General features: G+C 60.3%; 1 protein-coding gene and 1 long non-coding RNA gene across 6 annotated transcripts in view; one reads left to right on the top strand and one right to left on the bottom strand.

Moving 5' to 3' along the window:
• Window positions 1–222: 222 nt before the first annotated feature.
• On the bottom strand, window positions 223–6,002 carry LOC124514890 (uncharacterized). Of its 2 annotated transcripts, XR_006962689.1 has the most exons (4): window positions 5,587–6,002; window positions 2,410–5,427; window positions 1,714–2,064; window positions 223–1,545 (listed from the first exon to the last, which is right to left on the bottom strand). It is a non-coding gene; the product is annotated as an uncharacterized LOC124514890 (long non-coding RNA). The 2 variants fall into 2 exon arrangements; XR_006962688.1 differs by having other exon boundaries at window positions 223–2,064.
• A 156-nt stretch (window positions 6,003–6,158) lies between these two features.
• The window catches only part of ARHGEF10L (Rho guanine nucleotide exchange factor 10 like), a 72,098-nt gene continuing 55,561 nt past the window's right edge, over window positions 6,159–22,695 (top strand). The window contains exons 1-12 of one of the 4 annotated variants that reach the window (XM_047083248.1): window positions 6,159–6,335; window positions 7,081–7,187; window positions 9,309–9,386; window positions 9,646–9,786; window positions 10,406–10,585; window positions 11,591–11,707; window positions 12,083–12,175; window positions 12,764–12,937; window positions 16,737–16,882; window positions 18,515–18,529; window positions 18,758–18,939; window positions 22,325–22,440. In XM_047083248.1, the coding sequence (XP_046939204.1) occupies window positions 6,164–6,335; window positions 7,081–7,187; window positions 9,309–9,386; window positions 9,646–9,786; window positions 10,406–10,585; window positions 11,591–11,707; window positions 12,083–12,175; window positions 12,764–12,937; window positions 16,737–16,882; window positions 18,515–18,529; window positions 18,758–18,939; window positions 22,325–22,440 (1,521 nt within the window). In that variant the 5' untranslated portion in view covers window positions 6,159–6,163. The remainder of the gene's footprint in view (window positions 6,336–7,080; window positions 7,188–9,308; window positions 9,387–9,645; window positions 9,787–10,405; window positions 10,586–11,590; window positions 11,708–12,082; window positions 12,176–12,763; window positions 12,938–16,736; window positions 16,883–18,514; window positions 18,530–18,757; window positions 18,940–22,324; window positions 22,441–22,695) is intronic. The other 3 variants (XM_047083251.1, XM_047083250.1, XM_047083252.1) reach the window with 3 other exon arrangements.

Below are 22,695 nucleotides of genomic sequence, written 5' to 3'. Positions count from 1 at the left end.
TTGAAAGAACATACATCGTTCTTCTGTCCATGCATCCATGCACCCATCTATTCATCCATCCAAGCATCCTTCCTTCTATCCTCCCTCCTTCCCTCCCTCCCTTCCATCCGTCCATCCATCCGTCCATCCATCCAACCATCCATCCATCCATCCATCCATCCATCCATCCATCCATCCGTTCATCCATCTTTCCATCCATCCGTCCATCCATCCTTCCATCCGTCCATCCATCCTACCAACTATCCACCCATTCAACAAATATTGAGCACTTACAATCTGAAAGATAGCGTAATACTAGCTTCCATGTTTTGAGCGCTTGCTAAGTCTTGGGGTCTACACGTGTTTCCCATTCCATCTTCTCAGTAACTCCGTGAAGTGGTTATCATCCGGGCCGCTTTCCCAGTGAGGAAGGTGTCCCTCCGAGAGGTGAAGACACTATTCCAGCTAGTGAGCGGGGGGTGGCGACTTAAACCCAGGCCCGCCTGCCTCCAGCGCTCCTGCTCGTGGTCCCCTTCCTGGTCTACTCCGGAAGTAGTACCTTCTTGGGGTTCTGAATGCTTCACCGGATGTCAGTGTTGCTCATGCGTTTGAATGTCTGTGTTTGTCTCTCCATCCATCCGTCTTCCCAGGTGGCGTGTAAGCTAGTCAGCCACCCCTCCTTCCATCCAGACGCCCACCTGCCCTCCGTCCGTCCATCCGTCCGTCCGTCCCTTGCTCTGTTTGCCCACTCCTTCCTGCAGCTGTGTGCCAGAGTCCGCTCTTCCGAGCTCACGAGAACTAGGAACCAATTGCGCGCTCTTTCCAACTCCGCATTCAGCGACGTCACACTAGTGGCTTGAAATTTGCCACGGTGGTGTAGTGACATCATGGAAAGCCAACAAAGCAGGGGTCTATTTCTTGGAGAAGCGCATGTTAAATATTTACCGGCACGGCACTGCTTCCATCCATCCCCTGGTCCCCCTGGGTTTTTATCCATCTTCTTGTCCGTCTGTCTGTCCATTTACCCAGATCTGCAGTCCTCCAGCCAAGTTTATCCATTTGCTCATCCAGCCATTTTTCTGTCTGTCCATCCAACCACTCATCCCTCTGTTTACAGTCCATCCGTCTGTCCAACCAGCTCTCTGTCCATTCACCCGTCTTCCTGTGCATTTGCCCACGCACCTGCCCATCCATCCATCTCCCAAACTTGCCAAGGACCTCCTGTGTCACCAGCCCCTCGCTGGCCCCTGGCATATGGGGGGATGCCTGAGACACAGTCCTTGTCCTCTAGGCACTGTTCCCCTTCTCTGAGCGGGGCCGGCTGGTCCCCTGCCCCTGGCCCCCCAGCAGCCAGGACTCCCAGCCCCCGCTGCCTGCGCGTTGGGGTGGGACGCTGCTGGAGCCGATCCCCGGCGGGAGCCATCCCCAGGCCCCACGTCCCACCTCACCTGGTCTCCTTTCTCCTCTGTTGTCCTGTCTGTGTCCTCCCGTCCCGCCTGCTCCTCGCACCTGCTCTCCTTCTGCCTGGCTGCTTGGGGGCTCCAGCTTTCTCCAGACCTGACTAGGCTAAAGGAGAGATACGCCAGGACTAAGAGAGACATCTTGGCTTTAAGAGCCGGGGGGAGAGACGTGCAGGCGCTGAAGCACAAGTACGACTGTAAGGTACTGTCTGTCTGTCCCCCGGCGGCCTGGCAGGGGCCCGCCCCGACGCCGGAGCCTGGCCGCCTCTCGCACCTGTGCCGGGACCGGTGGTGCCGGCACCTGCTCCTTTCCACGTTCTCGCCTCTCTCTCCGAGTGAAACTGTCACTGTGCCAGAATTCCTGGGGGGTGGGCTGGGCTGGGCTGGGGCGGTCTGCAAACTCTGGGGTCCTCAGAATCACCTGGGTGCTTTGGAGAATGCAGATTCCTGGGCTGCACCCCCAGAGATGCTGATTCTGTAGGTCTGGACCGAGGCCCAGGAATCCGCAAATTTGGTAACTGTGGCGGTGGGTTTGGGTGACGCCTGGAGAGATGTGAGCCTTAGTGAGTGATGCTGAACGTTCCTCCCGCCCTGAGCCGTTCAGAGAGATCCAGGGTAAGGAAGCCTGTAGGAGAAATCATAACACCTTGGTCTTAGATGAGACCCAGACTTCTGGATAACGATGACACCGACAGCAGGAACTTCTCTTAGTTGAGCACCTACTATGTGCTGTGGAGGCCTGCAGGCCTGGCTCTGAATCCCCGTCCCACCACTTCCTCTCTTTGTGATCCCGGGCAGGTCTCTTGACCTCTCTGAGCCTTGGTTTCCTCACCTGTGAAATGGGGGCATTAAGACTACCGGCCCCCTGATAGATGTAAAGATTAGGTGAGCTCAGATCTATAAGGTGCTCAGTGCTGTGCTTGGTGTGACCTAAGAGCTCAGTGGGTGGTGGCCACTATTACTTACACACCTGACTGTTTTGTCCCCAGGGCATCCGGGGAGGCAGCTGTCTTACTGCTGTCATTTAGCATCAGTGAGGCTGGAGAGAAGTAACTGGCTGATGGTCACAGCGCTGGTCAGTGGCAGAGCCGGGATTCAAACCGGGGTCTGCTGTCCATCCTGTGCCACGTCCTGTTTCATCAGAACCCGAGGCCTCCCCGGAGGGGGAGGGGGAGGAGGAGGAGGCGGCGGCGGGGGAGGGGAGGCACTTTATAGTTCCTATACACACGCCTTGGGGGGCCTGTGACCTGAGGGGGGCAGGTTTAACTTCTCAGAAGGCGAAGGCCCCGAGAGGAGAGGGAGCCTCGAAGGGAAGATTCTATGACCACTGTTCTTGCCCTGGCTGTGACCCTGGAATCAGACGCCTGGTCCAGCCTCTGCACCGTGGTTGATGGTGGGGACACCTTCCGGGATGTTCATTTGCTGCTCTTCTTTGCCCAGGAAAACGGCAAGAGAAGACCGCTTTGGGAGTTTGTAGGATAGCCACCTGCCCCAGCTTTCTTCCGGGAAGGAACTGGGCTCAGAGCAGAGGTTTCCAATCTGGGGCTTGTGACCCCTCCCAACCCCCAGAGGAGGACGAGCATCTCTGTGTAGTTTCTGGGGTCGGACATCCGTGCTTCTCCTTAGATTATCACAGGTGTTTCTGACCCCCGAGCCCCACTCCTAGAAGCCAAGAATCACCACTGAAGAATTTTACCATTTCCATGCAGGGAGGCCCCAGGGGACTTCCCTTTCCTCCTGCGGGGTGTGGGGGGGGGGCGAGGGGTGTTTCCAGAAGTCAGCATTGTTCCTGAAAAGCCACCACCACCCCGTGCCCCAGGCCTCACGCTCAATGGGTTTTTGGCAAGGCCGGCTGCTCGGGGTCCTTCCACTGGGGACCAGGGGGTTTGCTTGGAGGAAGGTGACCTCCTCCTCCAGGGACCAGAGCCCCCCAGGGGAGTGCTCTCCGCCTTCAGCAGAGAGTTTCAGGAAGGAGAGAGTGTTCTAGAACTGCGCTGCCCATTATGATAGTCATGTGGTTCTTTACGTTTAAATCAGTTACAATTAAATATAACCGGGACTTCAGGTCCTTAGTGACAAGAGCCGCTTTTCAGGTGGCCCAGGAGTTACTGGTGGCTGGCGGACCCCCTGTGGGCACACCGAGAGTCGGCATTTCCATCACTGAGAAAAGTTCTGTGGGATAGGGCTGACTGTGTGTCGGGGAAGATGCCAGGGCTGGGGGCTGGGGGGCGGTGCAGGGATAACTTCCGGGACAGCGGCTCTGTTTGCGGGCCCCGGGCTCCCCCAGTGCTCAGCTCGCGGCTTCCCCCTCCTGGGTGCGCGTCCTCTCCCGCCTCACATCCTGCTTTGCCTGCCGCGAGGTGTGGTGGCCGCGGTCCGTCCCCACGCCGGGGAAGCTGTGCTCGGCTCCGTGGCAGCTCCGGCCTTCCCTCCCCTTCCCGGGCCTCGGCGCAGTCAGAAACTTGGCTGCTTTGGGGGGCAAGGGACGGGGGCCTCACTTGGGTTTGGCAGATGGGGTGGGGGTGTGAACTCACTTCCTTCTGCTTGCCCCCAAAGTAACCGCTGCCGTTTGCGCGGATCATCTTACTGTCCAGCGTGCTTCCCTGGCCCCCGTTAGTCTTCATAGACCCTGGCACATCTCAGTGAGGAAACTGAGGCTCAGTGAGGCTAAGTGACTTGTCCCGAGAGGCGCGGCTGGGATTTGAACCCAGGCCTGGCGCTCCAGGCCTCGGGTCTTTCCCCTGTGTCATGCCACTGCCTTCATTTGACGCCTACCCGTGCACTTTGTCCCGAAGGGAGACATCGGGTTAAGACCTCCTTTTGCCAGTAAACAGGGTTCTTCCGGGGTGATCTCCAGGGCACAAATGCCCCTTCTCACCCCTTCCTGGGATGCATTGGGCGGCGTTGCCTGGCTGTCCCCCTTGGCCTCTGCCGCCCCGTCCCTGGGAGTGAACGGGCCCTGGGGTCATGATGTGCGCGGCCCCGGCTGGGAGGCCTGCGTGGGGCGGCGTGGCCCTTGGTGGCAGGCGTCCTGGGCTCTCCTTCGGCTTCTCTGATGAGCCCCTCTGCCTTTGCTCAGATGACCCAGCTCATGAAGGCTGCGAAGAGCGGGACCAGGGACGGGCTGGAGAAGACGAGGATGGCCGTCATGCGCAAAGTGTCCTTTCTGCACAGGAAGGACGTCCTCGGTGAGGCGCCGTGGGCCTGGCTGGCGGGAGGGTCAGGACTCGGCTCTGTGACAGCGGGGACGGTGGGCGAAGTCACTCGGGCTCTGGGCTCCTTCGGTGGTCGGAGTCCTCTCTGGCTGGTCCCAGTTAGTTTCCCACCCTCTGGCAGGCATGGTCTACCTCGTTTTGGGGGCCCTGGGGCCTCTCCCTTGGTCTGGGGCCCAGCGGCCCTGCCCTTGGTCTCTGTCCTGGCCGTCTGGGCCCCCCGCCTCTTATGCTGTGCAGCTTACCCGGCCTCATCTTTGGACGCTCCCACCCTTTCCTTTATCCGTCACCCATCGGCCCGGCAGCCGGTACTTACTGAACACCCACTGAGAGCCGCACCCCGTGCCGGGCGCAGGGCCACCAAGATGAATGAAGCAGCATTTCTTCCAGGAATATAAACAGGAAGTGACGGTCAGAGGCGGACAAGCAGTGGTGGGGAAATGTGGCAGGAGCAGGGAGGAGTGCAGTGCGAATGAGCGGTCAGGGAAGGGCTGGGAGCAGGAGGACGCGGGTCAGTTAGGTAGCAGGGTGGGGGGGGGGTGAGGCAGGGAACAGGAGTGAGCGTGTGGAAAGGCCCAGGAGTGGGGAAGTAGGAGACATTCGAGAAAGGATTGTCGCGATCGTCCACATGTATCGGGGACTTACTGTGCGCGAGGCAGTCTCTTACGGTCTTTGTGGTTCCTTGCTCAATCCTCATCAACACCGGACGGTACGCAGGGCTGTCCTGTGTCCATCTGGAGACGAGCGAACAGGCACAGAGTGGCTCAGTGGCTTGCCTGGGGACACACAGGGACAGAAAGGATAAAGCAGAGGCTTCATGTGGCTGGAGTGAGGGTCCGGGAGACCAGTGAGAGACGGGGGCCAGGTCAGCACAGGCGTTCAGGCCAGGGAGGCCTTCGAGACTCTGTGCCCTCTTGAAAAGTTACGTGCTTTACCTTCTCTGTGCCTCAGTTTCCTCATCTGTGCATCTGCCTCAGGGGCCGGGGTGAGAGTGAGCGAGGCAGTGCGTGGAAAGAGCCCGGCACGGCTCCTGGCTCCTGTGTGGCAGGTGTAATTCTCAGTGGGCAGTCACTCAGTGAAGTCGTGTGCAGCTCTCTGGTCTGGCTTCAGGTCCCGGCTCCCCGGCCCCCTGGCTGCAAGACCTTGCATAGGCTTCTGCCCCTCTCAGAGCGGCAGGTTCCTCATCTGTGAAATAGGCTTATTACTCCAGCACTGCGTGAACTTGGCACAACCCTGAACCTTTGGGAGAGCCCCGGCCCCCGACCGGGGAGCGGATGGGCGGAGGGGTCCTCTCAGACTCGGTGGGGTGGCCTGGAGGGTGGACAGGGTGACAGGCCGGTTGGCCGCGAGCGGTCCCTGGTCACCCTCCCCACCCCCAGACTGGCCAGGCTGCCAGCGGGCTCTCCCTCGGCCCTCCCCCGCCCCGCCCGCCGGCCCAGAGCCTTCCCCAAAGTGACCCTCCCACCCGGGTGTTATTAATAGCCACGACAGGGCTCGGATCACTGGCCAAGAATGTTGCCCAGTGGCGCATGGGGGAAGAGGAAGCCGCGGGGCCGGCGGCTGGGGTGGGTGCGGAGTGATGCCCGGGGTACCATGTGGGCCAGGCAGGAGGGCCTTCACCACCCCCACCCCCACACTGTCGTCCGCTGTCCCTCCTCCTCCTCCTCTTCTGTCTCCTGTTCAGGTAAGGGCCCGCCCGGGTGTCCCTGCTCCCTCGGCCCCCCGCTCAGGGGTCGCTGCCCCTTCTTTCTGCTCAGCTTCCCCACGGCCACCCCCACTGGGTGTCAGAGTCCTGAGCAGCTAGGGTCCCATCTCCCTGTGCCTGTGTCTCTCTTGTGGGGGCAGAACCGTCCAAAGCCAGGTCCCTACACTCTGCCTGACCTCTCTCTCTCTCTCTCTCTCTCTCTCTCTCTCTGCCTGATCCTTGGCCTGTCTCCTGCTCTCTGTCCGAGAGCTGCCTCCACTCGGGTCTGCATCGCCCAGTTGAACTTTTTCCCTTTGGGTCTGTCTGCATTAGTTGTGATGAAAACTTGAAAACGCACAGCCAAAGAGCCCCATTCTTCTTGGGGCTTACTTTCTTCCCCCTTTTGGGCATCCAGAAGAAAACTATTTTTAGTGCATGTGATGGAGACACGGGCGGCCTGGCTTACTCCGGGCCAGGAGTGGGCGGGTCTGAGCAGGGACAGGGACTCTGGCAGAGCTGATCGGGCGAGCTGGAGGCCCTGGACGTGCTGCTCTGTGGCCCCTTGCTCGTTCCCGTTAATTTACGGACCGACCGATCTAGCAGAGCGCAGCAGTGAGTGCAGCTTGTGGGCTCTGACCCTGTGCGGCCCCAGGACCCTGGCCCAGGGTGGTTCCCAACTCCTGGGGGGCTGAACAGTCTAGGTCATCCTCGCTTGCGTGTGTCACCAGCCCATCTGACTTTGCAGGTGACTCGGAGGAGGAGGACATGGGACTCCTGGAGGTCAGCGTTACGGACATCAAGCCCCCGGCCCCGGAGCTGGGCCCCATGCCAGATGGCCTGAGCCCTCAGCAGGTCTGTGGGTAGGGTGGGGTGCCGGGGGTCTTTGGGGGCAAAAGGGGTGGTTGGGGACCCCGCGGGTCTGGGTCTTGAAGGGGAAGGGGTGAGCGGGGCCTCCTGGCCGAGCCTCAGCTCGTTCTCTCCTCACCTGCTGCGCAGACTTCCAGACTGGGCCCAGCAGGTCCCATGCCGTTGTCCCGGGGTGGGGACGGGGGGGCCGGCATTCAGAGCCTTTTCTTCCCACCCCCAGGGTGACGAGAGCAGCTCCTGCTTAATCATTTCACACGGGAGATGTCATTTGCAGGGAAGACCACAGTGACAGAAGGGTTGGAAAGCATTGAGCTATTCCAACTTGGGAGACTACAGAGGGGCCAGCCCACCCTCCATCTCTGGGCTTCTCCCAGGCTTCGGGGGTCTTTGGGCCATGCCTCCCCTCCCCTGAAGTGTCACACGGGACCAGGACCCCGGGGGCTTTGCTCCGGGCCTCAGGCACAGGCATGTTGCCATGAGGCATGAAACGGGGGGGGTGGGGGGTGGGTGGGGGGAGACCCCTGGCTTCCCCCATTGTGGGGACACTGAGTGAGTCGCGTTGGGGCAGCAGGTGCGAAAAAGGATTTGCCCCTCTTTTGGCTGGCAGAGGAGATGCTTGGCCTCTTTTGAAAACCAGGGAGAGGAGATGTGGTGGCCACACCTCACGTCTCAGGACGTGAGTCCGTCCGCCTGCTTCCTTCTTCTCTGTTACCCGCCTGGACCCCCCTGCCCCCAGCACTGAGGTGATGACCCCCTGCCCGCGCGCGGCGAGTCCCCGTCAGAGCCAGGCGCGAGCCAGTCCCGGCTGCTCCTGCTGGCATTGGCCGCGTCTCTCTCCTCCGGAGCCTCTTGTGTTTCCCGGTCAGGCAATATGAGTTACTTTGGGCCAGTGGCTCTCAGCCGAGGTGATTTTACCCTCCAGGGGCATTTGGCCGTGTCTGGTGACGTTTGTGGTTGTCGCAACTGGAGGTCCTCCTGGAATCTAGTGGGCGGGGGCCAGGGATGCTGCAGGACAGTCCCCGACACCCAAGAGTCACCCGGCCCCCAGTGTCTATGTGCTGTGGTCGAGAACTCTGCTCTGGGAACGGCTTGGGCACCTGGGGATCGGTGACCGTGACGGTGCATCTGGCTGTGGGGCGGCCTGAAGGACAGTGGGCCTGGCCCATCCTGCGGCCCTGGGGCTCGTGCGGGCCGTAGTCAGGCCTGGGTCCCAGGCGGGGCCGTGGGAATTGCTGACAGAGGTGTGCGAGGTGGGAAGGAGGTGTCCAGAGGGGCAGGGGGAGAGGGTAGGGGCTGGATCGATGCCCAGGACGGCTGTGGGGGCACAGAGGAATCACCTGGGATGCTCTCACCACCCCCTCCCCCCCGCCCCGCCCATACCCAGGTAGTGCCCTATACCGACTCAGTCGGAATGACTGGGGAGGCAGCTAGGTGACAGCATTTTAAAGACGCCCGTGTGATTCCACTGTGCAGCGGGGTTTGCTTATGCACCTGCCCCCTCTGTGCTGCTGGGCCCAGGCGAGGGCTCCCAGCCTCTTGCCGGCCAGGCTGCACCTGAGGGGGGTGTTGATGTGGGCCGAGGAGAGAAGGGGCCAGCGAGAGGGGGGCTGGGGGGCACTGGGCTGTTTGGCCTGCGGTGGAGCTCACCCGGTGGGGTGGAGAGTACCCTGAGGGATCCCGTCTGAGGGAGGGGGGTTGGTTAAGGGGTTGGAGCTACGAGGGGTGGGAGCTGAGATCTCTGTTCCGTCCAAGAAAGAATTTTCTCCCCCATTTGTCCCAGGATGTGGGAGGCCACCTGACCCCTTGGAGGAGGGGTGGTGACTCCCTATCCCTGGATGTACGTGAGGAGCGGCCTGGCGGGGGCCTCGAGCCCAGCACCCCACACCCCCCATCTGTAGGCGGGGCTCTGGAGGGCAACGCTGGCCCGCGGGCCCCGGTGGTCCCAGGAGCGGGCTCTGGGAGGGACGAGTCCCTTCCGTCCTGCAGCCCCTCAGCTCTTCTGGCGCCAGGACTCCTTATCGGCCACCCGGGGCCTCTGCACACAGCGGGTGCTCCCTCTGTGCTATGGCGGGTGCGGCCACTGACTGTGTTTTCTGGCCCGGGCAGGTGGTCCGGAGGCACATCCTGGGCTCCATCGTGCAGAGTGAAGGCAGCTACGTGGAGTCTTTGAAGCGGGTCCTCCAGGTACGACTCCGGGGGCCTCTGGGGAGACAGCAGGGAGGACCCCAGAGGGACACTCTGTAAGGAGGGCTTGTAGGGAGGTTATGGGCAGTTTTAAGGGGAAGGAGCCACAGGCCAGCGCTTTTATGGGGATGCCTGGGAGTTGGCAGGAAGACTGCATTTCTGAACCAGAGTCGCGGGTCTGTGAAGTGAGGTGTGCCCTCTAGAGTAGAGGGCGTGTGGACCCTTCTGTGCCTGGAAGGGACCGTGCTTTCCTCACCAGGCCGGGAGCCCCGGGCGAGGGGCCACGTCTCCCATCATCCGGGATCATCCTGGGCCCCCCCTCCCCCGCCCGAGGCTGGAGTGGATGCACCCCCTCGTGCTCTGTCAGTGCTCGTGTGACTGGAGTAACCCTGCCGCCCCGGTCTGTCGTCTGCACTCCCGAAGGGGTGACTCCTCTGGGGGTGCTGTGACTCCAAGACAGGCCAGCGGGGAAGGGAATTGTTGGGGGTCGTGGGGTGTCGATGACACCGTCCTCTTGCCCCTCCTGAGTTCGGAGCCACACAAGGGCAGCCCGGGCGGCAGGCAGGGAGAGATGACAATATCACCGTGTTCCTGATGGCTGGTGGGGGTGTGGCTCTAGGGCTGGGGGCCAGGGGACTTGCCAGAGGGGCATCGCCACCACTATTCCATTCGACACGCGGGCTCAGTCACGGGCAGAGCTGCCCAGGGCCGGCCTGGGCCTCGGGGCCTGCCTCCACGGGGCTGTTTGCAGGCGGCCTCTTCCCCCAGTCCAGCGTGACACCTAAGTCACGGGGGTGGGTTGTGGGTGGGCAAAGAGGGGCCAGGAGTGTTACATTCATGGAGACCCTTCCCAAAGGACGGTGAGGAGTGAGGGATGAGTGCCCTCCCACCTCCTGCCTCCGGGAAGGTCCACACATGGCCTGCTGAGTTCTGATTGGCAGGGCAACTGGGTGGGAGGGGCTGTGGCCGGGCCCTGGGGTGCTCACCCCGCTGCCGCCCCCCCCCCCCCCGCCCCGCAGGATTACCGCAACCCCCTGATGGAGATGGAACCCAAGGTGCTGAGCGCCCGTAAGTGCCAGGTGGTGTTCTTCCGCGTGAAGGAGATCCTACACTGCCACTCCATGTTCCAGATAGCCCTGTCCTCCCGGGTGGCCGAGTGGGACTCCACCGAGAAGATTGGGGACCTCTTCGTGGCTTCAGTAGGTATCCCAGATTCTCTTTCCCCGGCCCCCACCAAGGTGAACACCGCAGCCCTGTCCCGGATGTCATCCGGGCCAGCCTCCTGCCTCCACCTGGTCACCTGTCCAAGCTGACAGGGTCAGGGGGAAGCAGGGCCTGAGTCTGCCTGGCCCAAGCTGGGGTGCACATGACAGCTTCTAGTGGGTCCTTGGAGATGTCTGCGGGCAGGGTGCTGGGGAAGCCAGCTCACCGTTCTGGCCCTGCTGGGGCGGCTGTTCCGAGTACCCACAGGTTGCTCACCATATGAGATGCTTTCCCATCCCATGGCCTTGGCCCCCAGAGGACTCTATGCTACAGGGCAAGGGGCAGGTGCACTGGCTTGCTCTCCAGGAGGCCCGGCTGGGTCCCAGCTCAGTTTTGTAACCTTGGCCAGCTCCAGGGCTCTCTCGGGGCTCAGGCCCCCCATCTGAGGGGGGACTCTTGGTTTTTCAAACTGCAGTCTGTGAACCCCAAAGAGATTTGTGGGGGGTGGGCGCATCAAGTCAGTGGATCTGTTTTAGATCACTGGGTTCTGCTAAAAGGAAAAAATATATATGGTTTTGCAAACCCCAGCATTCAATAGATCTGATATCCTGGTCAGTGCGGACAAGGACCTGGGGTCAGGAGTGCTGTCCTCGGGGCTGGAGGCCCAGGGCATTTTACTTCCTGGGGGTGGTGAGGAAATGCAAAAAGGGGCATCGTGGCTGCCCCCACCTCTGTCCCTTCTCCCCTCGCCTTCCCGGGTCACCCTGCTGGGAGAGGAGGAGGGTCCCTGGTCTCTCCTTAGCACCGCCCCTCCCTCCCTGGACCGTGGGCATCTCTCCACCCCTCGGAGCCTGGGTTCGTCCCCTCAGCGGGGCGACAGGTCTCCTGACCACAGGGCTGGTTGCGAGCCTCTGGGTACCTGGCACCGAGGGCAGGGGTGCCGCCCGCCCTTCCCCTCACGTCACAGTGACCCTCCCTCCCTGCCCCCGTGCCCATCCCAGTTCTCCAAGTCCATGGTGCTAGACGTCTACAGCGACTATGTGAACAACTTCACCAACGCCATGTCCATCATCAAGAAGGCCTGTCTCACCAAGCCTGCCTTCCTCGAGTTCCTCAAGGTGGGCCCCTCTCACGGGTTTCTCAGGAGGGAGAGGGCCCTGCGGCCCAGCTTCGGGTGTCACATCATCGCTGTGGCCTGGATGCCACCCCCCCTTTCCTTTGGGACATCCCCCGTCCTGGGGGGAGAGGATCGGTCCCTCTTGCCCCCCAAGAGGAGGGTGATGACGAGGTGGACAGATCCGTAAGCAGCCTGGGAATCTGGAGGTTTGTCAGGTGGAACAGATGGGCGAGGTGAGGGGCGGGTCCTTTTGGGGGGGGACCTGGCCCTGTTGGGGCTGTGCTCCTCCGTCGGGCTTGGCTCGGGTGGGGCTTCAGGTTGTGGCTGGGCCCTCGCCTCAGGAGGTCAGCGGACGGCTCCGCCCCTTCTCCAACAGCGTCGGCAGGTATGCAGCCCCGACCGCGTCACGCTCTACGGGCTGATGGTGAAGCCGATCCAGAGGTTCCCGCAGTTCATCCTCCTGCTTCAGGTACTGTGCGGGGTTCGGGCTGCCACGGACCTGCAGGGTGCGGGGGCAGGAGCCCAGGCGACCGGAAGGGAGTGACAGCCTGTGGCCTCCCGGGGCCTGAGGGGTCCCGGCAGTGGGGAGTTGCTCAGTCAGCTGGCTTTGGCCTCGTCAGGCTTCCAGAGGGAGCGTTGGTCCCCACGCAGGGCTCCCGGAGCTCGGAACCCCTTCCCTGATCGCCCAGGGCCCTTAGTTGGGGTGAGCCGTCACCGCCGGGCTTGGCGGGGGGGGGGAGGGTCGCCAGGCCGAGGGCCGCCCCAGCACTTTCTTCTCTGTCCTCAGAGCTTCCAGCTGAAGGAGGGAGCTCTCATCTCAGGAAACTGCTGATCAGTGAATTAGGGATTGATCCAGAGATTTATTTTATTTTTCTGTTCATTAGCTATTTCTGGAGTCCTTACTCCATGTTCGATACCATCTGTCCTGGCCGAAAGCTGGGCACCTTCAGATCGGGTCTCTGCAGGAGGTGGGAGGGTGAGGCCTTGACCCCAGGCCAGGGGAGGAGGGTCTGCCGGCGTGCGGTTCTCATTCCCGGCTCTCTCGGGGTCCTGGCAGGACATGCTGAAGAACACCCCCAGGGGCCACCCGGACAGGCTGTCCCTGCAGCTTGCCCTCACGGAGCTGGAGACGCTGGCCGAGAAGCTCAACGAGCAGAAGCGGTTGGCCGACCAGGTGGCCGAGATCCAACAGCTGACCAAGAGCGTCAGTGACCGCAGCAGCCTCAACAAGGTGAGTGCCAGGGTCCCCCCTCCCCCACCCCCAACCACCTGCACGCCTTTACCTGCTCTGCAGCCTTTATCACCTGTCACTCTGCCTCCTCCCCTCGGCCACCCACTAGATGGCAGTGTTCTCCGAGGGAGGGTTTCCTGGCTCCCCTCTGAGCCCCGCAGACCTAACCCCGAGGATTGGGGTCTTGACCGCCTCCTCCCCATTCATTACCATTCACATTATTTTAGGATAAAAGCCGATTTTGTCCACCAGTGTCATTGCCAGGAAAGACACCAGAAATGAGAGTCTAGCATCGTGCTTGACACAAGTAGGCTCTGGAGTCAAGAGTCTGGTTTTGAATCCAGACTTTGCCAGTGGTGCTCACTGTGTGGCCTCAGGGGAATCACCCAACCTCTCTGAACCTCACTTGCTCCCTCTGAAACGAGGAGAACTCAGTGGGGCCTGACCCCAGGGCTGCCGTGAGGCAAACGGAGGCGTCGGCAAAGCAGCAGACCCAGAGTTCTTAATACAAGGTGGCTGTTGTCATTATTAGTGTTTTATTTATTTATTTATTTATTTATTTATTTATATGTTTATATGTTTATTTATTTAATTTGAGAGAGGGGGAGGAGGGGCAGAGAGAGAGAGAGAGGGGGGGGGGGCTGGGGGAAGAAAAAGAATCCCAAACAGGGACATCAGGCTTGATCCTACAATCCTGGAATAGTGAGCTGAGCCGAAATCAAGAGTTGGACACTTAGCCAACTGAGCCAGCCAGGCGCTCCTAGTGTTATTATTAAAAAAAAAAAATTTTTTTTTAATGTTCATTTATTTTTGAGAGAGAGAGAGAGAGACAGAGTGCGAGCAGGAGAGGGGCGGAGAGAGAGGGAGACACAGAATCCGAAGCAGGCTCCAGGCTCCGAGCTGTCAGCACAGAGCCTGACCAGCGCTCGAACCCACGTATCGTGAGATCATGACCTGAGCCAAAGTGGGACACTCAACCGACTGAGCCACCCAGGCGCTCTGCCCCTGGTGTTATTTTTAAAGAAGAAAGATGAGAAATTCAGGCCATGGTTTGGGACTGTAACTCAGGAACATTCTAGTAAAAACAACAAAACAAAAAATCCCCCAAAACCTTGGAAAACTTTCAAATGAGTCTGTAGAGAACCTTGTTTTCAACATGAAAAGCCAGCACAAAAAACTGGAGTCCCCTAGAGTCACCTGTTGGTGCGCGTGACATGAGCGGCTCAAAGCCGCACCTAGATCTGGGAGGCCCTGCCCCCTGGGCCCCACCTTCCTTTCTCCCACTGGAGGGCAGAGGTTGGTGGGGATGGCTCAGAGTGGGGTGACCCCCATGTCAGGGGACATAGGCAAGGACAGTGGCTGTTCTTTGGGGCAGAGACATCGTATGAGGTCATCATAGGAGGTGTTCAGATCTTTTGGGGCAAGACTGGGAGCCTCCTGGCTCTGTGGGCCCTGAAAGCAGAAGTAAGGTTAGTGACTAAGGCCAGTGAGATTTCAGCCACATGGGGTGGAACTTTCTGAGAGCACGGGAATTCTTGCCAGATGGCCAACAGCCCTTTCCAGGCGGACTGCCCTTTACAGTATATGATACTAACTTACACTGTCGTCTTTGATCTTCACCATGAGCCTGGAAACCCGGGCGAGGTAGCCTGTGGGGTTCCCTGCAGTTCTAGGCATCAGAGGTCCCACCTCTTAAGACTCTCCCTCCTCAGGCCAAACTCAGGCCGTACACACATGCTTTTAGGCCCACATAGTATTTTCAAGAAGGTGGAATCGGTTGCCATCATTCAAAAATGGAAGGATGTCCTAGAAAGTCCAGACTTGTAGGTCTGCTTGAGGGGCTGGAAGAGCTGGCACATTGGCCTGCCTTCCTGCCAGGAAGGTCACCTGAGTAGTGGCTGCCCCCGCAGTCCCCAGTCTGTCCCCGCCTCCAGGCAGGCCTCCCTAACCTGCCCCACACCAGCTTTCTGTTTCAGGATGTCTCTTGAAAAACAGGCTGCACTTGGGAGGGGTCTTCTCCTGTCCCCTCCTTTGGCCCCCTTGTCTGTAACCAAGGGGTTTCTCTTCCTCGCACACCTGTGCACCTGTGGGGGGGGGGTGCGAGGAGACCTGGCTGGGCAGGAGGAAATCCCTCTCTTCAGCATCACTGTTCTCTTCAGCTCTGTCCCCGATGGGACCCAGGCAATAAGGGGCCAGGGTCACTGGCTGGAGGTCGGGAAGACCTGTTTGGTGTTGGACAAGGAACAGAAGGCTCTGAGCCTCAGTTTCTCTACCTGTCAAGTGGGGGCATTTTTGAGACGTGTGGGATGTGGTGGCAGTGTGGTGGCCATGCACTGCGCCTGCCTCGAGCTAGGCCCCCCCCCCCCCCCACCTTGGACAATCTCAGCCAGTTCTGAGACCAGTCCGGTGATTTTCCTCTTGCCATCCATCCCCTGGGGAAAAGCAGAATTGAAACTGGGCGCGCCCCAAACGGAACCCTGCCGGCTATTTCAAAATGTGCCTGCTCAGGACCCTCCAGAGGGGGGTTTGTGCAACATCCGCTCTTCTTTTTTTCTTTTCATCTGCCTGAGGGGCAGGGGCGTGGTTTCCAGAAGCCCAGGGGACTTTCCTTCCAAGGTTCGGGTCGTGGCGCTCTTGGCAACCTTCTGGGGGGCCTGCTGTCCTCGGGCCTCCAGTCTTGTTTCCATGTGCTGGCGGCAGCTTGATGGAGGAGGTAGTGACACAGGGGAGCCCAGCCTTAGCCATTACGCGGGGACTCCCGAGGGACCCCTGAGTCCCTTTTGTGTTGCGAGCGGTGGGGCCTCCCCACTGTCGCACCCAGCGCTGCCCAGGCTGGGGATGGCTTCCTCCTTTGGGGACAGGGATGGCCTCAGGGGCTGCGGAGCCCGTGAAACAGGAAGTGGGAGACTTAGGGCCACGTGCAGTGCCCAACACGCAAAGGGCATTGGTGCCGTTCAGGCTTTGGCGTTGATCGGAAAACATGGTTCTGTGGAGAATGACAGGCTGTTCTCTCCGGGGGGGCGGGGAAGCTTTGGGTGATCTGCCCTTTCCCAGCAGGGGTGAGGAGGGAGGGGAGGATGACTCTTGTCATCGGAGTCATGGGTTTTGGGAATGAATTTTGCTGAATACTCTCCTTCTCTCTGGGAAAAAAAAAAAAAAAAAATCCTTGTCAGTAAAAAGATGTTTTCCCGGTGGGTCCCTGGGCAGGACGGTGGTCCCGGTGCGGGCAGGGGGTTCTTGGTGCCCAGCCTGAGATTGGCAAAGGCCTGCTGAGGTGCTTGAGGCTCGAAGGTCTCCGGCCTCCTCGGAGGGTCGCCTCATTGGACGACAGATCTGTGCCAACCCCCTCGTGAGGCAAGGCTGGTCCAGGCCGTTCGGTTCAGGGTGCAGGGCTGAGACCTCTTCCAGGCTGGGAGTTTTCCCTGAGGGAGGCCACACCTCCTCACGGGGGGGGGCGGGGGCGGTGGGCTGCCAGGACCGGTCACCCCCGAGAAGGGGTGCTGGCTGTGGGCAAGGCGGGCGGTCAGAGAACCCAGCGTGTGGTCCCCTGGCCTCCTCCCCGGTGCCCCCCGCGCCAGTCCCCTTTGTGCACAGCGAGGGGACCCTGGCCTCCTCCCCGGTGCCCCCTGCACCGGTCCCCTCCGTGCACAGCGAGGGGACCCTGGCCTCCTCCCCGGTGCCCCCTGCGCCGGTCCCCTTCGTGCACAACGAGGGGACCCTGGCCCGCTGGTGCGTTGGCGTCCCTGTCGCAGCCGGTGTGTGTTGCGGGTGTTGACTTTGCTCTGTCCCCCTCCCGCAGCTACTGACCTCGGGTCAGCGGCAGCTGCTCCTATGTGAGACGCTGACAGAGACCGTGTACGGTGACCGTGGGCAGCTGATCAAGTCCAAGGAGCGTAGGGTGTTCCTACTCAATGACATGCTGGTCTGTGCCAACATCAACTTCAAGTAAGTGGGTCTGGGCCGTGACCACTCTCTAGGGACCCCCTCCTGCTGTGTCCCAGTTCCCAGACCGGCCTCTCTGTGATGGGGTGCCCTCTGGGCTCGGCTTAGGTCTCAGACATTCCAGCTTCCTCTCCCAGCCCTCTTGGCCTGCTCTGTCCCCGGTACCCGGAACTGGGGAGCCTATGGAAGGGTCATCTGGGCCAACCCCCGGCCTTTGGGCCAACAGCTGTCCATTTGTACAGACTGGTCTGTTCTGGAACTCTGCTGTTGGTAACTGAACAGCCTCCTGAGTTTCAGCCACGTTGCAATTCAAGAAATTCCGCCCCCCCCGCCCCACCCCCCACTGCCCAGGGCATCGTCTTCCCTACAGAGCCTGGCTGCCTCGTTCTGAGTCAGAGGTGGTGGAAATGCCCAGAGCGGGGCTTCCAGACTGTGCCGGAAAGAATCAGAGCCTGGACAGGGTGAGGGCGATTGTGCCCCGTGGGTTGCGTCAGACCTCCAGAAATCTCTTATTAGGCTCGCACCGGGAGTTCGCACAAGGACCGAGACGTTTGACTTCTCTGGAAAAGTTGAGGCTCCGGCATTCTGGGCCTACACTGCCCGGGCCACTGGGGCCTGGAGCTGGGCCACTTGGCCCCCTTCCTGGGGAGGAGTCCCCACCTGGCCCACTTTACTCACTTGTGTCCCCTGCTTGGCCCTGTACGTGTCAGGGATTGTGACGGAGTGAGCTCCAGCTGTGTGACCCGTCCAGCTGTGACCCATCCAGCAAGCAGAGGAGGCTCTTTGCTCTCAGTATTTTATAACACTTTGACCAACATCAGGGCAACACCAGCATGGCAACGATCGCTGAGGTCCAGAGGGAAATCGCCTGTACTCCAATCTGAATCCCGGCCCGACTCTCTTATTGCCCGCCCGCTGGAGCGCACGTGGGGTGGGGGACGCCTGAGGGGACTCACGTAGGCTCTGTACCTGGTGCAGGCACGGCCACGGAGCGGATTTGGGGACGGTCCCCATGCTTGGGGCTCACGCGCCCTGGAACGGGAGCAAGTGGGGCTGTCCTGGGACTCCCATCACCCTCCAGCCACCCATCCATCCATCCGTTAATCCATCAGATACTTCCTGGGTCCTTGCTTTATGCCAGTTCACGGGTCTGGAGGAGAGCCGGTACTGGAGGAGAGCGGACTTGGACAGAGAAGCTTCTGTTCTAGATCAGTGTGGGTGGTGCTTACGGCTGCCTCATCCATTCCCTCCCTCCCTCTCTCCCTCACTCACTCAAGCCCTGTGATTTTTAAGGCATCATAGCCGATGAATACCTGCTCTGCCCTCTTGTGGCTCAGGGACTAGCCTGGTATGAGCTGTGACGGGGATGCTGGTGGCCCACTGTGGCAGGGAGCGTGTGGGGGGGATTCGGCGTGAGTCGCATGACCTCTCTGAGCGTCAGTGTCCTTGTCTGGAATAATACAAGTTTCCAGCAGGGCCGCTGTGGCAATCACAGGTGACTAGAGGCTGGTGCCCAGCTCAGGGAGAAGGCCCCCTGTGACCCCCGCTGCCCACACCCGGCCCCGCTGTCTCAGTCCCCTAGAAGTCACTCACTAATGGTAATGACCTTCCCTTCTGTCTTGTCTTTTTCCTCAGGCCTGCCAACCACAGGTAGGGGTTTGGGGGCTCGGGGCCTTGGGGCATGTGATTCTGGATCTGGGCTGGGGCCTGGGCACCCCGGTGCTTTGGCCTCATCGGCGGGTCCCTGCTCTGCCTCGCTTGGTTCTGGCCTGAGGTCTTACGCTTGTCGCGAGGTGCCTGGCTGAGCTGGTGTGCCCTGGGCTGGCCCTGGGCCTGGGGTGCCGCGGGCCCTGCAGGGCTTCCTCTGTGTCCTGGCAGGGGCCAGCTGGAGATCAGCAGCCTGGTGCCCCTGGGGCCCAAGTACGTGGTCAAGTGGAACACAGCACTGCCCCAGGTGCAGGTGGTGGAGGTGGGCCAGGATGGCAGCTCCTACGACAAGGACAACGTGCTCATCCAGCACGCTGGCACCAAGAAGGCCTCTGCCGCAGGCCAGGCCCAGAGTGAGTACCCGCCCCGCTGCCGCCCAGGCCTGGGGGCCCTGTGTGGGGACCCCAGAACGACGGGCCACTCAGCCAAGAGGCCCTTGCTGGTTTGCACGCTGCATACCCACGACCCACCTGCGCACGCGCGTCCTGCAGGCACGTCCTGCCGCACGAGGGATGGCATGCCCGCCCCCGGCCCCGCCCGCCCCGCCCCTACCCCCTCCAGCACGTCTGTGCCCATTCAAGCACTCGTGCGCCGTGCCTGGTGAGACTTCCACCACTACCTGGCCACTGCCTGCCTCCTCCGGGACCTCGGCGGCTGTCCCTCCTCTCTGTGCCTCAGTTTGCCCCTCCGTGCGGGGAAGGGCTCAGGTGACACTCACTGAGGCCCCTACATCCTCAGGGACAGGCTCGGGGCCCAAGGAGATCGAGAACGCAGAGTGTGGCCGGCAGCCTCCCAGCCCCGCACCCCCAGCCGTCTCCGTGGGGCTGCCGTCCCTCCCTGCACCTCTGTGCCCTTCCTGTCCATCCTCCACCCACCCCCGGAGCTGGCTCTTGCGATGCAGATCCAATCTGTGTGTGTCCCCCTCTGCTCCCAACCCACCCGTGGCTTGTCATTGCTCTCAGGGTAAAGTCCCAGGTCCTCGCGGGCTCCGTGCACCCCTCCTTTGGGCACCTGTCCACCCACCCTCCCTGGGCCGGCCACACCGGGCCTCTGGGTTCCTGAGGGGCAGAGACCCCTCCGGCCGCAGGGCCTTCTCCCAGGCTCCGCCTGCAGAATCTTCTGCTGTTCTATTTTGGCTTAGTCTGCCCTTCCTCCTCTTAGCTCAGATAGCACCTCTGCAGACAAGCCTTTTCTGATTCCCTTGGATGGGCAGATCCCCCTGTCCCCTGCTCCCAGGGCCTGTTAATTTTTAAAAAAAATTTTTTAAAAATGTTTATTTGTTTTTGAGAGAGAGAGAGAGAGAGAGTGAGTGGGGAGGAACAGAGAGTGAGGGAGACAGAGTCCGAAGCGGGCTCCAGGCTCCGAGCTGTCAGCACAGAGCCTGACGCGGGGCTCGAACTCACAAACTGTGAGATGATGACCAGAGCCGACTGAGCCGCCCAGGCGCCCCTCTCGGGGCCCGGTTTTATGGTCACCATCACTGGTGGCGGTTCTGCTGCAGCCCTCGCCCCAGAGCCTGGTGTGCGATGGGGGTTAAGGGATGTTTGTCGAATGAGTGAAGGGGGCCTCGCTGCAGGGCTGGCAGAGAGGAGCTGTGCCTGAGGCACCTTCCACAGGCAGGAGGCTGCTCGGTCCGACTCTGTCCCGCGCCAGCAATTCTGGAAACTTTGAGGGAGTGATTGCATCATGCGCTCTTGCCCTAGGAGGGCTGGGCTGCAGAGTCGCGCCTGCTCCCAGATTTGTGCCTCTTCCCCTGGGTTTTGTGAGCAGGAAGGCTGTTCCATGGTTCATAGAAGCCCCTGGCGAGGGGCTCATCGGCCCCGTTTGTCTTCCTCTGAGGTGCCTTTACCCCAGCTTGACTCTGCCTTACTGCTACCACTCTGGGGCCCCCCCTTCGGTGGCTGTTTTGTCCGTGGCCACATTTCTCAAACTAGAGTCATCCACGGCCAGACTCCCTGAAAGAGGGGGAAAGAAAAAAGAATTCTTGCTGAAGCCTCATCGGCCTCGACTGATTTTTTTTTTATTACGTTGCTATTCAAATAGGTGCACATATAAGGCTAGCTCTAATAAGCTCCTTAGGCTCGTATGTCCCTTGAACAGCCATAAAGCCAAAACGAAATCACAAATGGAATAAAAATGAAGCCTCAAAACAATGAAATTCAAATTAACAGCGTGAACGTGATGGATGATGTTGTTTCGCTGGAACCAAATCGCTCACGCCCTGGGCGTGGCCCTCTTCTGGGCCAGGTTCTTTTGGGTTTGTCCACACCTGCACGCACCCCAGGACACGTGGACGGTGACCCGCACTCCCCACCGGCTCACCCGCCCGGGCCGCTGGCGAGTCTGTTCTTGCCCCCCTCTTGGCGTGAGTGCGTTACCTCCCTCCCCTGCACACCTCGCTTCCGCTCCGTCCCTGCCTGACCACTCACTACCAGAGTCCACAGGAGCCCTGACCCCACGCAGCAAAATGCGGCTTGAAAGTCACGGTATCCGGGTGACTCAGGATGTGCATCTGGTCTTTTTTTTTTTTTTTTTAATTTTTAAAAAATGTGTTTATTTTTGATTTTGAGAGAGAGTGGGAGAGAGAGAGAGCGAGCGAGCAGGCCCCATGCTGTCAGCGCAGAGCCTGATGCGGGGCTCGAACCCGCGAACCGTGAGATCGTGACCTGGGCCGAACGCAAGAGCTGGGTGCTTAACCGACTGAGCCACCCAGGCGCCCCATGGATGTGCATCTGTTTTCTTTTTTCTTTTTTTAAAAATTTTTTTAATGTTTATTTATTTTTGAGACAGAGAGAGACAGAGCATGAACGGGGAGGGTCAGAGAGAGGGAGACACAGAATCTGAAACAGGCTCCAGGCTGTGAGCTGTCCGCACAGAGCCCGACGCGGGGCTCGAACTCACGGACCGCGAGATCGTGACCTGAGCCGAAGTCGGCCGCTTAACCGACTGAGCCACCCAGGCGCCCCTGTGCATCTGTTTTCTAGATAGTCATCTAAACCCCCAGATAAGCCCTCCCCTGGGATTCCATAAGACCTCAGCTTGAGGAACCATGGCCTAGAGGCTACAGCCCACATTCCCTGTCTCCGCATTCAAGGATTTCCCCACGTGGCCCCAGTACTTACCACGTGTGTGTGATCACCAGAGGTCTGGACACCCTCACCGTCCCCGCGCCCTGATGTCTTTCTCCCTAGTGCCTTCCATCATTGTTCTTAATTGCTGTTAATTGGCTGCTGCCCCTGTCCCCCGTCACTTGGTTCATAAGCTCCACGAGAGCAGGGACCCTATCTGTCTGCTTTGCAGCTATGTCACCAACACCTGCAAGAGAATCTGGCACCCAGTAGGTCCCCGGCACATCTTTGAACAACTTGCCCTTTCTGGGTTTCCTCTAGCCACAGTGCCTTTGTACGTGCCGTTCTCCTTTTTGGCCGTGCCCATTACATCCCCAGCCCCGTGAAGGTTCCTCACCGCTTGCAGGCACAGTTGGGTCTCGATCTTCTGGCCTCCTGTGACCCTTTGAGTGTGGCCCGGACCCTAGGTGCTAAACCACCTGTGGTGACATCTGTCCCCCTAGTAGACTAGGGGCTCCACCGGGGCAAGAGCCTGGTAATGCTTCCTTCTGTGTCTCTAGTGCCATATCTCCGGGGCGACAGGTCTTCTCCTGTGCGGTGAGTGGACGCTTGGGTCCTTGTTGGCACCTTCTCCACCCCTGAAGTTGAGTTGGGTCTCTTCTCCGTCCAGATAAGGTGTATTTCGGCCCCCCGCGCCTCTTCCAGGAGCTGCAGGATCTGCAGAAGGACCTGGCTGTCGTAGAGCAGATAACCTTCCTCATCAGCACGCTGCACGGCACCTACCAGGTACGCAGCACTGGCCCGGCTTCGTTGGGCTCCGGGCAGCGCCCAGACTCAGCAGGCAAAGTGGGAGAGGGCTCCTGTCTTAGCCCAGGCCCCAGGCATGCTCCTGGCTTCTGAATTCCCGCAGGCAGCACGAGTGGCCAAAGCTCCCCGTGGCTGTGCGGCCTCTGGTTTGGGGGGAGGTTCTGATTCGGATCGAGTGGGGGCTGGCTGCGTGGTGACGTTTTTCTTCTCTGCACGATGACGAGTCCATCTAGC

This window comes from Lynx rufus, unplaced genomic scaffold (genome assembly GCF_022079265.1).
Source record: "Lynx rufus isolate CCGP_SWC_20201006 ecotype Redwood Valley unplaced genomic scaffold, mLynRuf1.p SCAF_2, whole genome shotgun sequence".
Classification (NCBI taxonomy): domain Eukaryota; kingdom Metazoa; phylum Chordata; class Mammalia; order Carnivora; family Felidae; genus Lynx; species Lynx rufus.
The sequence above is the reverse complement of the archived record's forward strand: the minus strand, read 5'-3'. Positions and strand labels throughout refer to the sequence as shown.